The sequence below is a fragment of the Phasianus colchicus genome, chromosome 5, assembly GCF_987193195.1.
Source record: "Phasianus colchicus chromosome 5, bPhaCol1.hap1.1, whole genome shotgun sequence".
Lineage (NCBI taxonomy): Eukaryota > Metazoa > Chordata > Aves > Galliformes > Phasianidae > Phasianus > Phasianus colchicus.
This window is the reverse complement of record NC_143440.1, coordinates 55,288,963-55,306,039: the sequence shown is the minus strand read 5'-3', so window position 1 is coordinate 55,306,039 and position 17,077 is coordinate 55,288,963. Positions and strand designations below refer to the sequence as shown.

Below are 17,077 nucleotides of genomic sequence, written 5' to 3'. Positions count from 1 at the left end.
GCAGCTGCCCTCCAGAAGCTGACAGATGTTTTGACAGGTAGTTTCAGATCCTCTTTTCAAAACAAATGAATTTTTGTTTGTGGTTGGTGTTTGTGCATTTCTTACACACTCATGCTGCTTCCCCACTCCGGCTGAAAGTGTTGCTGTTAGCATTTCATTCCCAGGGGCAAGGAAAAGGCGGTATCAGCTCATGCACATGACTGCTCTGCCACTTCTGAGGCTCAGATAGTTTAGCTGAAATGTCTTTTTTCCTCCTGATAAACTCTAGCATCATTTCTAAGGTGTTGTTGACCCAGTGAGCATCCAAGCTAATTCAATTGTTTAATAGATCTGATGTACCTTAATGCGGATCAAGGGGTTCCCAGCTATAAGTCATGTAGACATCCAGCCAGCATAGCAGAGAGAACTGTTAGGGCACAGCAAGAACTTCTGCAATGGTGTTTCCAAATCTCTTTTCCTTTCTGGCTCAGTTTAGGAACCTCTAGGGGTGACATGTCATTCTCATCCCTTTTCCAGATTCTACAAGAGATGCTGTACGGCCCTGATGTTGACTGGTGGGCCATGGGCGTGCTGCTGTACGAGATGCTGTGTGGCCACGCGCCCTTCGAGGCAGAGAATGAGGACGACCTCTTTGAGGCCATTCTGAACGATGAAGTTGTCTACCCATCATGGCTCCAGCAGGACGCAGTGGCAATCCTCAAAGCGGTGAGTTCCCTCTGCTGTCTTCATTCTTTCCTGGCTTTCTTCAGCCTAAACCTAGCAAAAGGAAACAGGGCTGGTGGGCACTCAGAAATTGCGGTTTCCCTGACCCTGGCCCTTTTTTTATCTTGGGCTGAAAGATAAACTAAAAAAGAATATCCTGCCACACTTCAGTATGCTTTCAGAGTTATGTCCTTTATAGGGTCCAGCAGCCAACTTGGCAAGCAAAGTGTGTACTTGTCTGCCTGTCTGGGCATTCTCTTGCTGGCTTAATGATTTAGAACACATGGTCATTTTCCAGAACAGAAGTAGCAGGTATATACAGTATTACTAGCAGTGATACTGTATGACAGGACAAGGAGTAGCAGTTTTAAATTAAAAAAGTAGGTTTAGATTAGATATAAGAAAGAAATTCTTCACTGTGAGGGTGGTGAGGCCTTGGCACAATCTGCCCAACGAAGCTGTGTGCCCCATCTCTCAAAGTGCTCAGGGCCGGGTTGGATGGGGGCTTTGAGCAGCCTGGTCTGGTGAAAGGTGTCTGTGTCCATGGTGGGAGACTACAACTAGATGGTCCTGAAAGTCAATTCCAGCCCAAGCCATTCACTGATTTTGTGATTTCCATGTGACTCAAGCGTCAGTGAAGTGAAGACTTCCTGATAATCCGTTGTTCTGAGTGTTGGTACTGTCAGCTTTCCCCTGGGGACCAGTGTCTATCTGTGTACATAAGGTTCTGATTTTTGTGTGCCTGGGGGAAAAAAGGATGGGAGGGCTGTACAGCAAACAGTTTGAGGAGAGCTGCTGCTGACTACACTTAGTTCTTGTTCTAGCATGTATTCCTGAATTTTCCCAGGACCTCTCTTATCCTGTGTCTCACATATTTGCCTGTGATGTGAGAAGGGAGCTTTTTTAGATTTCAGACTGTACGTGTACAAACAGTGCCTAGTGTACTGGAGATCCCTGACTTTGTCATGGATCAGTGACAAAGGTATTAACCTAGGAATCAGGAAACCTAACTTGGCTATTCTGCTACTGACTTCTTGTTGCCCATGATCACATCTCATCATATTTCTAAGCACACTTCTTGCAGAGAAGGATCAGAGTATGTCCTTTTCTTGCAAAGCACTGTGAAGACAGATGTACTCAAGGCTTGGTCTTACTAAATGGTAATAGAAGGTCAAAGAAATAATTGGATAAGATAGCATTTTATAGTCATGTGTGGAGTGCTGACTCAAAGAAATGGAGAAATTAAATATTTAAAGAACCATTTAGAGGAGAGTTTGATTTTGTCAGGGCTCTAATCTAGTAGCCAGAATCTTTAAGGAGAATTGTTTATTGTAGTCTTCTGATGTAATATTATTTTTTGTAGATACAGCATGGTCATTACCGTGTGAGCACCTTCTAATCACTGTTGAGTTGTTTATCTCAAAAGAAAGTGAATGTGAGCTGCCTGATTTACAGCTGTGGCAGTGCTTTCTAACCCATGATATTAGAAGTAAGGAAAATCAGAGCACTAAACTGCTGTGGTGGCAGAAATGATAATAAGCAATTACATGGCATGCTCTTCTATGGAAGAGCAGGGAATTAAACCTGGGGTCTCTTATGTTGCAGGCTAAGGCCTTAATAGCCTCAATAATTGGATTATCTCCTCACTAAAAGTTCTGGCCTATAACCTTGAGCAGAACAAGTGAGAATTCACTTAGCTCTTGAGTGGTACAAAGCTCTGAAACTAAAATCAAATTCCCCTGCCAGGAAGATGTGATTAGGTGTAGATACTAAGAGGTTCTCTACAAATGTGTGTATGTAGGTTTAGAAAGCACTTGGTCAGTCTGCCTTCTTGAAGAGCTTCGTTATAAACTAGGATAATAGGTTTTAGGACCTGTTTCATGGATGCTGTTATTTTGTTTTGCTTTCATTTACCATAATTGTGTGTCACCAACTTCCCCTCATCAGAAACCACCTGATTTCTGAAGATTGCATCCTGTTCATCTTTGCAGTTTCCTGATAATGACCAAGATATGTTCTTAGACCCTCATTTAGAGCAGTGGGTGTTACTGGTGTGTTTTTGAGCACCAGTACCAAGGAAAACAAAAACAGCCTCAGTGCCCTGAGACCATGCTTAGAATTCAAATCAGAAAGATTTGGGCTCTAAAAGAAGTTTTCTTTATCTGTTCACTAATGGTTTGGGTTTTTTTTGTTTTTTTTTTTTTTGTCCTTGATACTGTCAATGAAGTGCTGGAAGCAGGGTAGCTCAGTGTATGTGAACAGGATTTGAATGGAATCAGTACTCCCAGAGCAGGGAACTGGGAAATCCCAAACCCTGTATGTGTAATGTACCTTGCATGACTGGAGTGAGTCACTGGGAAATTTAGGGAATAATGGGTTCAAATCAGGCAGAATGAACTCGAGGTCTTTTGCTTCTTGGTCAGGCAAGTCCAATTGGGCATGGATTTGCTTGTGGGCAGGAAGGATCTGCGGAAAAGGAGAATTACTGCTGAATGGATTTAGACCACTTTATCTCAGTCTGAATAGAAGTTTTGCTTTGATTATGATCCTTTCTTGCCCTCTATCTCAAAAATTCTCTCTCTCCATAGCTCTATCCATAGCAACAAATGTCAGAGGAGCACTGGCGTTAGTGCTACGCGATCTGTGCCTGTAAGAGAAACTTTCACATACTCTGCTATCAGTTAAGTAATAACCAATATCTGATGACGAAGAGGCTGTGAAAGAGAAACTTTGTGAGCAGGTAGGGAGCAGAGACTGCTGGACCGTGTCTTTTACAGTGAAAGTGCAGCTGGGATTTGCTTTGTTACAGCACGTTGGCGTTTTGAATTTGTGAATCGTTACTAGCAAAAAGTGCTTGAGCAAAGAAAGTGGCTTTCCAGGCAGCTGGAGGCTTGGGGATTAAGCTGAGTGAATTGCAAAATGAAATACAACCCTCTTGTTTCCCATAAGCACGGTGATATTTTGGCTGCGTGTTTCACTTGCTGCATGTATGACTTTTTCAAATGCAGTGCAGTCACGCTGTGTATGTAACAGGCAGGCTTGTTTGGACAGGGGAGGGAAGGGACCTTCCAGTGAGAACTGGAGCTCAAAAGTGGGGTAATGGGAAGTAAATTCACAGGGAAAGCTGCAGGGATTTTCTTCAGTGTCAGATGAGGAGAGGAGGGCAAAGTCTATTGAGTTACTCCATCCTCTGAGGTAGCAGTGGTTGGCCCAAAAGTTTGGAAATTTGGATGAGGATTTGCAACTTGGATGTTTTTACTCTCCGAACCAAGTGACAGCACAGGTTAGAAAGCAGTATCTTCCTGGGGAAGTGTTAACAGTGCTCTGCCTTTTGCACCCTGAGTTTCTGAACCTGTCGTAGCTGAGTTCAGTGAAGCCGAGGTTGTCTCTTAGCATTTGTGTACCAACCTCCAGTCATAATGTCAGCTCTGAAATGCTTCTGGTCTAGCTGAAATACTGCTTCAAAATGTGAGGCGTGGGCACGTGGCTGGGCATTCTGGGGGACGCAAGTCAGACTGATGCTTGTTTGCCTTCCAACTGGTTAAATACAGGTACTCTGGAGAAAGCACCACCAGAGTTAAGCAAAAAAGGTGATTCCCCTGAGTGGTTTTCTTGTGAAAAATAAACATCAGGCAAGAGAAGAGGAAGATGCAGAGGAAGCTGGCTGTGGTTTCAGTAGTCTGGCTCAGGTAGAACAGCACAGGGTAGCACTGATGCAGGAGGATTAGCACGATGAGCATTATTGAAAGGATTGGGAGAGATGGAAAGATTGGTGACTTCAGTTGAGAAAGCAAATCTGATCCATACCTCGGAGAAGAAACAACACCAGCAATATAGTGAAAAGCATGCAAAAGCAAAACTTGAAGTTCATCTGTTTTTCTAGAGAATAATAGCCTGGAAGTGATGCTGAGTCAAAAGGGAAGTGCTCTGGTTTAGTGCAGTCTTTGCTGCTTTGTGCCACTGAGTTCAGTTCCCCCCTCTGGCTCATGTGGCATTCTGTGAACTCTGACACTACTACTGAGGTGTGAACACCCACCCCATGCTCCCTTAGGCTTTGCTATTGCAGCCTTGCTTCAAATTCCCTTCCTGTTGCTAAGGTAACATCAAGGGGCTGTAGCATCTGCGAATTAGTGCTTCAAGCTCGGATGTGGAGGTAATGATGCTCTGTGGGTCAGCTGAAACCAGGTCCAGCTCTGAGCCCAATTGTTACGGATACGTTTTTGGCTTTTGGAGCACAAGGGACTTAGGATTTTGTGCCTGGCTTTCATCAGCAGCCAGGAGCGAGATTGTGTGGGAGCAGCAGGAGGGGAAGTGGTTGAATGTTAAGAAACATTTCTTCTCAGCAAGAGTGGTGATGCAGTGGCACAGCTGCCCAGGGAATGGTGGGATCACTGTCCCTGCAGGTGTTCCAGAACCACGGAGATGTGGCACCTGAGGGATGTGGGCAGTGGGCTTGGTGGGGGTGGACTGGGTTGGAGTTGGAGGATGGTTTTTCCAACCCTAATGATTCTATGATTCTATGAACGTGCCACACTTTAAATCCAACCCTATGGCCTTCAGACAGCCTTGAAGCCTGATCTAGAAGGAAAAGCCTCTTGTCCCATTTCTGACAGACAAAAGACAAGAAACTCAGGCATTTCAGTTAGTTCCTTAGCTCTTTTGGCTTGCTTGTACTGCCAGTACGTAGAGCAGTATTCAGTACCACGAGGTCATTGGCAGTGTAACTCAGCCCTCTCTCCTAGGAGGCAGCACACACAGCTTTTTCTAGAGAGCAAAAAAGCTGCTCAGGAATGTTGTAGTGCAGATGGCACCAAGTCACTTAATTTTCAGTGGGAAAGAGGTATTGGGGCCCTTTCTCAACCACTTGGCCAATGTTCAGCTTGCTAATTAAAAAAGCTGCTCCAGACTTTCTGTAGGAGTTTGTCATTCCTTTGGTACCCAGAGAAGTGAATACAAAGCTGCCTTAGGTCCCACTGTCACTTAATGTCAGAGCAGGCAGGGCCACAGGAGAATTTCCCACAATGTAGTGCTGGTGGCAGGTGTGTAATCATTTGTGTGTGGCTCCAGAGGCAAGTTCTCTCCAGCTGGGGAGGGTGAAGCATGCATATTGCTGGAAATGGGGACAAATTCTGCCTTAAAACAAGATTTTGACTTAGGGAGCGTGGGTAGTCAATTGTAGAAGTGCTTTGTGATTGTTGTTTTTTTATATTCGTATACAGAAAGATGGTGAATAATAGTAGAAAAGGTGTGGGTATGTTACAGTTTTATTCTTCCCTATATCTGTAAGTAGCGCTAGGCCAGGAAAAACTAAACGTTATGTATTCCTTTCTCTTCTTCCAGTGAAAATGAAAAGTGTTTTTCTTTGTTTCAGTACAGTTGTGAGTGGTGACTCCGAATGAGATCTAAATGTTACTTACTATTATTTTTGTGCGTGTAAGAGTTAAGTCCAGGAGTCCGTGGGGAGTACAGATTGAGGATAATAATCTCCTACTATTGTGAATTAATACGTAGGAGCTTCAGTTAACCCACATGCCCAGAGCATAGGGCAGGTCAGTCTGGCTGAATATAGGATAATTGCTCCAGCAGAGCCCTTGGAGAGTTGGGCTGTGCTACAAGAGCTTACTGTAACAGACTGAGAGGAAAGAAGATTGGGGAGAAACAAAACAAATACTGCCAGAGCACTTCACACAAGCATGGCAGCAGAAAGCAAAGTGAGGACTGAGCTGAGCTAGAGGAGGAGTGAACTGCACAGTGAGGGGAGCACCCAAAGTCTTGGTGAGCACCCAAAGTCTTGGTCAGCCTCCCTTTTGTGTGTGCTTTAGCTTATTTTCAGGAGGGTTTTCTGGTTGATGAACACTCGTTGCTGAACCAGACTGGCCCCAAGCCTGTAAGTAACTTGAAAATGTCATTAATGTGAAGAGAAGGGAGAGGCCAGTGTTCTTGCAGCAGAAAGACTTAGAGGCAGATTTTAACATAATCTAAGAAAACAGCCTGCAGTGACAGAGGAGTGGAAAGAAAGAGCTGGTTTTTAGACATCTGAGTGAAGAGATGTGCATGCTCCAAGCTGCCTGCTCTCCACAGCTGCTCCCTGAACATCAGTACAGAGGATGAGGTCTGATGAACTGTTCTTAGATGTTCCTTCTCTTCATGCGCTGTGCTTGCTTGCAGTCCAGCACACCTGGATGCTGGGAGGTCAGAACTAGTAGGAACTGTCATCAGCTCAGACACCACGGTGCCTGAATCCTCCCTCCATGCTGCAGCAAGTGAAGCATGACTCAGAGCACCTTTGCAAATCCAGGCACCATACATATGTGCTTCCCACTGCCTTTCTACCTCGCCTTTTCCCTCAGCCCTGGGCAGTCAGTTTGGCTGCAGTGTGAGCAAGGCCAGACCTTTGTGCTTGTGCTCCCCCGTCCTCACCTAAATGCTGAGGAGATGTGAAGCAAGGCAGCCAGGTGGTGATGGTGTAATGTTGCCCACATTTCTTGTTCGCTGCTGCACAAGGCACATGGCTCTTCTTTGCACTTGCATCCTGCAGATCTGAGCTGGACTCTTTCAAACAGACAGAAAAATGCACATAATCTGTTCCACATGCAGTGCTGGAATAGTCAGAATGAACCTGGTTTTGAATGAACCAGATGCTGGGAGAGTTTTTTAAACAAAGATTAAAAGGAAAAGGAACAACACAGTGGTGGACCCACTGAAATCAAAGAGAGAGTGAGATGGGCTCATTGCTTTATCCTCAGAGCCAAGGAGCCAGCTAACAGAGGCAGATATTAAAAATGCCTTCAAATATTCCAATAAATTATTCTCCTTGGCATCCCTTCAGAGCTGGCCAGCTCCATAAATCCCTTTCACAGTTTGATTAAGCTTTGGCTGTCACACTCAGGCAGATATTTGAATCTCTGTGAAACTCTATGCCGGATCTGTGTAAACATTTTTTCTTTGTTTTGTTTTCAAAAATGCTTTCATCTTGCATTTCCTGGTTGGCTCTGGAGCCTCTGCAGGAAAAGCAGGACCCTGGAGCCGGTTATTTCCCAAGCAAGAAGGAATTCTGCAGCTTAAAATGATCTCTTGTCTGAACCATTTATGCAATAAACATGCGGTCTGGTTAAGTGACAGGGCTGAGCCTTACTTCTTTTGCCTGAGCTGGCATCTCCATTACTATAATGTCCTGTCCCTTTGCCATGTAATTCTTAAAAAGCAATCAGTATTCCCCAGTGATTTTAATCTCTTCTGTTGATTGATCACACCCCTTTCCAATGTGTTCCTCTTCCCTGCAGTAATAGCCTCATGCTTCTGAATAATTCACTGTGAAGGAAAGCTAATGCCATCCGTGTATAGCCTGCCAATGCCGAATTCATCTTGAAGTTGTCATCAGATCTTTTACCTTTCCTTTCTCAATAGGCTGAAATTGGCTTCTTATTTAAGCCCACAGCATGCAGGCTCAGATTTGCTTCACAACAAAAGCTCCTAACCCTGCCTATTGTTGTGGCAATTATGATTCATCCTTCTCTTTCCTGCCAGAGATTTAAAAAGAAAAAAAAAAAAGTGAAGCGGCATTCATTGTGCCAACTTTCCACTTTTTCTTTTTTCTGCTTGCTCTTGGTGCATAGGAAGAGGCAATTCCTGTGGCCGAGCCTAAAGGTTGTGGCCTGGGCTGACTGCTCAGCTCTGCCACAGATAAACACAGTGATTATAGACCCTCAAGAGTGTTTTGGTGGAGTTCATTAAAATGTAATCTTGGAGAAGGGCTGAGAGTTCCCTTGAGAACCTGGCTGCCACCTGGCCATGGGAATAACCACTCCTTACTTGCAGCTGGGGCCATCTCTGCCCATGGAGAGCCAGTGCATCCAACTGGGGGGTCTCAGCGCTCCCCTCAGGGCCATAAATCTCCAATTGTCCCAGTTGTTCAGGGCTGTAGGTCTTTCTGTCCACTCGTCCTCCCAGCGTTGACCTTTCTGACCCACTGTGTCTTTTCAGGAACTTTGAAATTAAAAGAATTGAAATATAACCACGACCATGAAAGTGCTCCTTTGAAGTATTTTCCTGTGATTTTTTTTTTTTTTTTCTTCCTAATTGGCCTTTACAGGTTTGTCTGGGGCACTTTAGTACCCTTTGTACTTGACCCTATGTAAATAGGCCACCCAGGGTTGTGTAATAAATTCCCGGTTCCTCTTGACAAGACTATCAGAAAAGGATTAATTGTTTTCCCATGCAACCCTAGGGAGATCTTAGAGCTGGTTAAAAGGAGAGTGGGATCATGCCCCTGTCTGTTAATGAGCGTGCTGCTCATTCCCTCTGCACGTTTGTGTTACCCTGATTGATGTATTGATTTAGTAATTGACCTGCGTATCCCCATGGTGTATCCATAATCCAATTGGGGCACTTTAACAACAGCAGCTTGATATCGAAGCTCCAAGCAGTTCATACGGTGGGTGACCCATGTGGGAGCTGGGTTGTGCCCATTCGTTCTCAAAACACAGGTTGATAGAGTGACATCTTGACTCAAACCTATGTTAAATAATCTGATGACTAAAGTTAATTTCTCTGTATTATTTATTAGGTGAGTACCAAAGTCAGGAGTGTCTAAAATCACTATCATCAGAGCCCAGTATAAAGCTCCTGCGTCTCATGTTTGTGGTCTTTTCATTCTGTGTTAATGTGGATTAGTTAAATTGGGTGGGAGGAGGCAGGGAGGCAGATTTCAACACAGCAAGGAAGTTTGTAACTATTCAAGCATGTTTATTTTTGGCCCAGGTCTCACTTAATGATAGTGAGCAAAGTTGAACCTTCAGGAAATGTGGAGCCAGGTGCGTCCATCCCATGTGTGAGGTGCTCTACCTACCTTAGTTCATTTAGGAGCAAGGCTGACAATCCTCCCTTCCCATTCCTTTTTTATCTGGAGAGGGAAATAACTGAGACTTCACATTCTGTCTTTATCTCTTCCTTTACTTCCCCTTTAAAATGCTCTCAGGGCAGTCTTGTACTGCAGCCTGGCACTGCGCTTACCAGACCTGTTTAGCACTGGAGGATTTCACCTGCTCACAGTTCTGTCACCAGGACCCCGGGATGGGCTCATGGTGTCACGTGCACACGTATCCCAGCTTACAGTGGTTTGCAGTGGTGCAACTCATGGTTTTTAGCTATCAATCCTGCTGTGTGCAGGGTGGAAAGCTGAAATGTTGCATGGCCATTAGTGGCTGCTGTCAGAGCAAATCCTCGGCGCAAAATTGAGGCAGCACTCGAGAGTGGTCAGTGGGACCAGGCTGTGGTACTACAGCAATGGAGGGTGGTAGGAGCCTTGCCAAAGAAAGCAAAATGCAAGGCTGGCTCAAAAGGGCAGTTTTACATTTAAGAATAAAAGAAAAAATTAAAAAGTCTCTCTGCTATACTAAAGCCTTTTGACTTCCAGTCATTAAAAATAATACAGACGTTGACAACTGGAGCTATAGAGTCATTTTTCTTCTCTTTGTTAGAGGTGGATGAGGGGTAGTGAAACCCCAGACTGCAGGTCTGTTTGCCTTACATAATAGACAACCAAACTGTTTTCAGCAACTGCAGCGTTCCGTCAGGAGATTCATGGAGAGAAGCCTTAATTAGAGTAATTGCTCTATTTATGTAACGATTCCCTTTTGTCTGAGATCAAATGGATCTTTGAGAAATCTTATTTCCTTTCGAGTTAATTTCTGCCCTGTTAGTTCAGCATATGAATCCTAATGAACATGAGTATGTTCTGTATCTTGCAATCTCCCCACTGTTCCTCATTACTAGAGGGGAGACCGTGGGGCCTTAACCTTCTCTGCTGCTGGTCTGTACTTGGATAGCAACACGAGGAGCAACAACAGGCAGGAAAAGTTAATGCTGTGAACTGGCAAATCTTTCTTGCTTTTAACAGCTTGGGATTGTTGATTGTGTGTGCACAATCCTGAAGAAATCAACTAAAAATCTACTTTTACACAAGTGGATAGTGATAAGATGGGGGGGGGGGGGGGCGTGGTGGTTTTGATCTAAAAGAGGGGAGGTTTTGGTTAGATATTGGGGAAATTTTTCAGTCTGAGGGCAGCGAGGCCCTGGCACTGCTGCCCAGAGCTGTGGGTGCCCCATCCCTGGAGGGGCCCAAGGCCACAGATGGGGCCCTGAGCAGCCTGGGCTGGTGCCTGATGTAGTAGTCGGCAACCCTGCCTGCCTTAGGGGGGTTGGAACTGAATGATCTTCGTGGTCCCTTCCAACCCACGACTTTCTGTGGTTCTGCGATTCTGTACTTCTGTAAAGAAGATTTTGAGGCAAATGGAAGTTGTTGTGGTGAGGAGGTGGAACTAAAGATCTGCTCTCATATCCATGGCAGGCTGCCCTGGGCTCAACAAAGCAAAGCATGAGTTCCTCTGGTTCTGTCCTGCCAGTCTGCAAGATGGGGAATACTGTGGGCTTGCATTTAACAGATGCATTGCTCGGAGGCAGTGTTTTCTCTTTCAAGGTGAATGCACTCTGCCAAGTGCAACAGAGTGCTGGGGGGAGCTGGCACATCCAAGATGTTCTTTAACACAAGAAATAACAATGGACTTCTCTTCCAGATGGCTGATAGTGTGAAAGGAATGATTGTATTCCTGGAGCATTTCTTCTGTGGAGGAGTCTGGGTTTGTTACTGCTTTCCTAGAACATGAAGGAACTTCATGTAATCTATTCACTGTAATATTACTCACAGCATGAATTATCCTGATGCAAGTAGCACGCAAATGAATTACGTAAAAACCTATCAGAATGTCACTATTGAGAGAGGGAACCTCTAAATGCTAGGAAATGAGCACCTACAAACATCTGCCTTGTACAAACATCCCCACACAGACCTCCAAGCCATTGCATTCATTTACACACGCTGCCTCTTGAGACAGGAGCTGCAGCACAGCACGTGGGCAGTGCTGGAGAAGCACAGTACAGCTCTGTCCTGCAGCTGGGGAACTCCAACCCTTCCCAGCATGGTCCCTGTGCCCCGGCAGCCGCTGCACTCCCTCACCTGCCATGGGCTGAGCTCCCAGGGCTGACGCAGATTTTTCCCACTGCTTGGCGCTGCTTTTTCTGCATTTTTTCCTGGTAACTTCACACAAGGGCTAATCTCCACCTTTTCACTTCTTGTCGTGACTTGCTGCATTTTCTTTCAGTAAATGTTTTTCAAATGGTTTCATGAAGTCATGTTTTTGGCTCTTTCCTGCTGCTGGATTTGGCTGCGCTGTTGCTGAGGGGTTGGCTGAGGTCAGTGAGAGCCCTGCTCCAGTCTGCCCTTAGGGACCCAGCCCAGGGGTGCTCTTTGCACTCCCCGTGGCTGGATGTGATCATAGCCAAGGCCTGGTGGCCAAGTTCAAGTTGAACACTGGTTGACTTACTATTGATTTTGCTGGGAGGCCTTCTAATTTTTGGTGATGATGTGTTTCTTTTTGCTAAGGAACATTGCTAGTTTACTTGGTTGGTGTTACTGTTGGACTTTTCTGTGTTTCTTCATTGGACTTAGCATACCAGAGGGTGACATTCATTATGGATTTTGGATAATCATGCAAAATTAGAGATAATAAGCACTGGGAGATTACATTTTGCCATGAAAAACTTTCTGCCGAACGTCTTCTTTCACCACCTGCAAAAACATTGAGAATTGTACTTGGAAGGACACTACCCAACCTGAGCCTAGCTGTGACGCAGGAGTCTGACCCTGGCCTTCCTGTGGATGCCAGGAGCAGCCAACACTTTGGAAGGCTTTTTTCAGCCCCAGAGCCTGGCTGTTTCTGAATGCAGTCAAGGTGAGCTGTACTTCCAAAAAGCTTTCCCCTGCACAGCCTGCCCTTGGGTAGAGGACAGCATCTGTGCTCTGGGCACACAGCTCTACCCATCCTTCTGATTGCTTCAGAGGTGCTGCTTATATGGTCAGAGCTGTGGGTACTTATTTCAGAGATGAAAGCTGGGCTCGTCATTAAGTTCCTCAGAAATCCCTAGTTCTTTGTTTGCTGTGCTCTAAATGCCATCAGATACCGGAGCCATTTTGAGACAGACCTTCAGATACTGCCCTATTGCAGCAGAGAAATGTCAGTGCTGCCTCAGGTAGAGAGAGAGAGAAGAATTTGTGGACTTTAAGCTTTGGGAGGCCATAATATTCTTCTTTCTTTCTGACCTCCTGCATAATGCAAACTGCATCATCCAGTTTTTTGTCAGTGCAGTAATTTCTGGTGAATCCAGGTAGGGTTTGAGTGGATTAGCTGTATGTTCTAGTGGAAACTGATTTCAGTAATGCCATATATTAATTTATATCTCTCATACAAGACAGTAGGTGCAAAACCAGTGCTCTTTCTGTTGGAATCATGGTTTGCACATCTGATTTTCAGCTCAATTGTCTGATAAAGACTGGAGTCGCTTCCCATATAAGACAGCCCAACCTTTGCCAGGCTGCTGAGACATGCCTGCTGCTTCCAAAATTCACCGGGACGTTTCACGTAAGGGAAGAGCAGCAATGGCTGATATCTGTTTTTTTGTCACAGCAGCTAGATGTGGAGGTATACGTACATTCACAGGCTGAGTGATCTGACAGGGAGCTGTGGCTGCCCGGAGACAGGATTGTGTTTCACACCCTGCTTGCTGACTTGTGGAGGCAACATTTTCAGTGCCAGTTCCCATGCACGGATGCAGTCAAGAGGTCTCAGCACAGTGTACAGTACATTTATTAGGGTTGGAAGTTAACAATAAGAGGTCAGCCTTTGAAATTATATCCCACCCTTTTGTTGCAGCAGATTGTTAGAATTTGACTCCCATGAAAGAGAAGCCTCTTCATGCTACATTGATACTCCTTATAGAGTACATGGTATATATTCACTCCATTAGCTCACTTCAGAGGGTTGCACTATCTGAGAAGCTATTGGGAGTTTAAAAAACCTTGCCAAGATCTTTTGGGTGCTGATGGGTCACTCTAGCACCCTGCTTTTACAGATGAAGAGAGGCAGCAGCACTGAGCATGTGCTGGTGGCTAGGGATTGTGCTGCTTGATTGTGTATCCCATCCATCAGCTTACTGCTTTTGTGGTGAGGATTAATTCATAGTTTCTGCAGCAGCTCAGCATCACTCTCAGCAGCCAGTGAGGAGAACATATTCCAGCAGTGGGCGAGTTTGAAGTGTTCACTCACCTCCTGCCTTCTCTGTACAGCAGACATGGAGCAGATGGAGCCTAGAGTTGCCTGATGCTTGGTGTCAGCTGAGGTTTCTCAATACATGGGTTGAGTGCACAAACTAGAGCTAGCTGGTCAGCTCTAAACAGTCTTTGTTTTGACTCTTTTGTTTTTGCTTTTTTTTTCAGAGCCCAAAACAGCCCACCTCAAGGAATGGCACTTGGCTAATCCTTATCCTAACAAAAGGGGTGTTTTAAGCAGTAAGGAATGCATTTACATTGGCTCTCTGCTTGTTGCATTGGATGCCTTTGCTTGGTGCAATTTTGGCATCATTTTGAACAAAGCAAGTCTGGGAATGAGCAGTCCAGTTTAGGTTTTGGTCTCTTATGGTTGCACACGAATGGGAACCTGAGAAAAATATGTTAACTTTCCAGAGATTAAGTCTTACATGATTTTTCCTTACACACGTTTAGCAAAAGCTTCCTGGCATAATGGTGCCAGTGGTAGGTCGAGAGCCGGAGGATATGGGCCTTATTCCCAGCTCTTTCTCTCCTCTTTGCCTTGTCTTTTGGACTCTTTCAGTCATTACCACTCCCAGAACCAGCGAGCTCTGATCTTGTTTGAGCTTTCTAAATGTTCCAGCAATGCAGATCAGAGCTAGTGAGGTGCAGATATCCATCTGTGGGGACAAAGATCTGGGCAGGGAATTTCTAGAGAAATATGGGCTTACCAGGAGATTTCTGGCATGTTTTGCAAACCAAAGAAGTAAAGACTTGCAAAGGCTTGTTTGAACCAAGTCTCTTGAGAGATTTTGGTTGGACCTATTTCTGGTTTGGAAACCAAAATATTGTCTGGAGATCAGAATTATACAGAAATTTTGGGCCAGAGTCCCTTGGGATGAAAATGGTGTTTGGTTTCTGTTGGTAGGAAGGGACAAAAATGTGTTGAAAGGTTCAGGGAAAAACGGAAGTTGTACTGTTCCTTTGGCTTGGCCCTGAAAAAACTGCATGAGTGAAGAATCCAGGGAGAGCACATGGATGCCCCAGCTGGAGAGAGCCATGCTGGTTTGCTCCTGTCCTGGTGATGGCTCTTACAAACTAGATGCTCTCAGCAGTGCTTGTATTGATGGTTTGGGGTGGGATGGTGGAAAACAGCTCCGCCATAGGGAGTGCAGCGGCAGGAGCTGTCCTGAGAGGTGTCAGGATGGGGGGAGGTCACGTTGGAGCTGGGCTTTTCCGCCAATTTATCAGATTCTGGGTCCTGTGAGGTCTCTGAGCTGCAGATATCCCCTCATCTTTCACTCTGAAGGCCCCCCCAGACAGAGCACTGGGGAGTATTCTGGCAGTCTTCTTTCTTCTCCCTGTCATCTCTTTAGTCTGGAATGACCAGACTTTTTATCCTCTTGACCTAGAAGAGTTTGTCCCTGCTGAAGAGCTCTTGCAGTCAGAAACAAGTTGGCTTCTTGCTGCATCTCCCCTTCTTTTCATTTCCTCACAGCCCAGATGCAGCAGACTTGGTCATTCCCGAAACAGTGACCGATTGTCTGGTTTGGCTGGTTCAGCTATTTGCTAAACATAATGCTCTTTCATCTTCGAGGAAATCGTCTGGACACCTCCACCAGTGTGGGGCTTGCTTTATGTTGCTGTTTCAATAGGCAAATAAAAGCAGCTATTTTCCCAGCTTAAACATAACCTGGTTTCTCCTACGAATTAGAAATACTTGAGGGGAAGGAAAAGATTGTGTGTTACTGAGTTTTTAAGAACTATAATCCTAAGTTAACAAGCACGCTAGCTCTTTTCCTGCCTTGGGAAAGGATTCTTCTCCTCCCCCAGTATTTCCCTTCTCCTTATGAAATATCTGAAGCACTCACACTTCATCATTCTTGTTGGGACCTAACGAGGGCAGCCATCAATGCCCTCTCACACTGTGTGCATGGTCTATGGCTTTCCTTTTGCTCCTTGGGCAAATCAGGGCGCTTTGGCTGAAGTTTCAGATTTCTTTTTGCTAGTAGCAGAGTAAAGTGTGTTACGAAAGGAAACCCTCTTTTGGAGTTTCGCCATTGAGAGGAGGAGACAGTCACCTGTAAGTATTCATCTGCTCAAGGTTTTGAGAACTCTGAAAGCCAATGCCTCACTGTTTTTTTTTTTCGTTTCCTAAGATGACAGGAAGGAAAGCGTAGGCTTCTGGCTGCGCTTCAGCGGGCTGAGGCTTAGGAAAAAGACACAGCTCAGGACAGGCTCTCATCCAAAGCCTGGCTGGTGGGTGAACAGCATTGAGTGAGAGCTTGTATTTCTCAGAAATTAATACAGAAATAAATAACACCCCAGACACTGTGTAACATCTACAACGTTACAAGTGATGCACTTCAACTTTCTTTTCTTGCTGTGGTTACCAAGGTTTTGACTGAAATAATAAGAGACCAGGGAGAAATACACCTAGATTTCTTCCTCTAGAGAATGAGTCAAGTTCCTTGCATGCAGTTCCAGTACAATGAAATTGAGAAGTCTGGCCAGCAACTGGGTTCAACAGGAAAGCTGAGGACAAGCTTTTGTGCCACCGCTAATAGGTCTTTCTCCCTTGGCCCTGCCAGGCAGGAGGAAACAAACAGTCCTTTTTGTTTTGCAGTTCATGACGAAGAACCCCAGCATGAGGCTGGGCAGCATAGCATTGGGTGGTGAGAGTGCGATCCTGCGGCACCCCTACTTCAAAGAACTGGACTGGGAGCTGCTGAACCAGCGCCAGATGGAGCCACCATTCAGACCCCGAATTGTATGTGGGAAGGAGGGGTGGGGGAAAGAAAGGGGCCTGTTTTTGTTTTGTCTCTTCTGGGGTTTTTAAGGAGGTTTATTGCTGTGACATCCAAAAGGCGGAGGAGGAAATGCAGCCTTGACTTGAAAGCTCTGGTTGGGGAAGCAGGAGGTGAGGTCTCTGGTCTTGGCTTGGCTGCTGGTTGGACAGATGACGTTGTCCAGATTGCTTTTCCTCTCCATGCTGGATTTTCAAAGTCTGCTCAGTGCCAAAAGAGGAAGGTTTGTAAAAGCAGATGCTGCAGGTCAGGCACCTAGCTACCTAGGCCTTGCCCACATGTAAAACAGAGTAAGTAATCCTCATTCTACCTGCTCCACCACCAGTGCTGCCCATTTTCCCATTGGTGCCACGTGTCCAAAATGATGCACTGTGATGTTCTTCTCTGTGGAGAGCCTTTCTGGGGTCCTCTCTATGACTTCACTGCC

The 17,077-nt window shown here is 45.4% G+C and overlaps 1 protein-coding gene across 1 annotated transcript in view; it reads left to right on the top strand.

The window, feature by feature from the left end:
* The window catches only part of PRKCH (protein kinase C eta), a 108,131-nt gene that overhangs the window by 89,186 nt on the left and 1,868 nt on the right, over nt 1-17,077 (top strand). The window contains exons 12-13 of the mRNA XM_031605318.2: nt 517-705; nt 16,470-16,613. Coding sequence (XP_031461178.2) covers nt 517-705; nt 16,470-16,613 — 333 coding nt within the window. The remainder of the gene's footprint in view (nt 1-516; nt 706-16,469; nt 16,614-17,077) is intronic.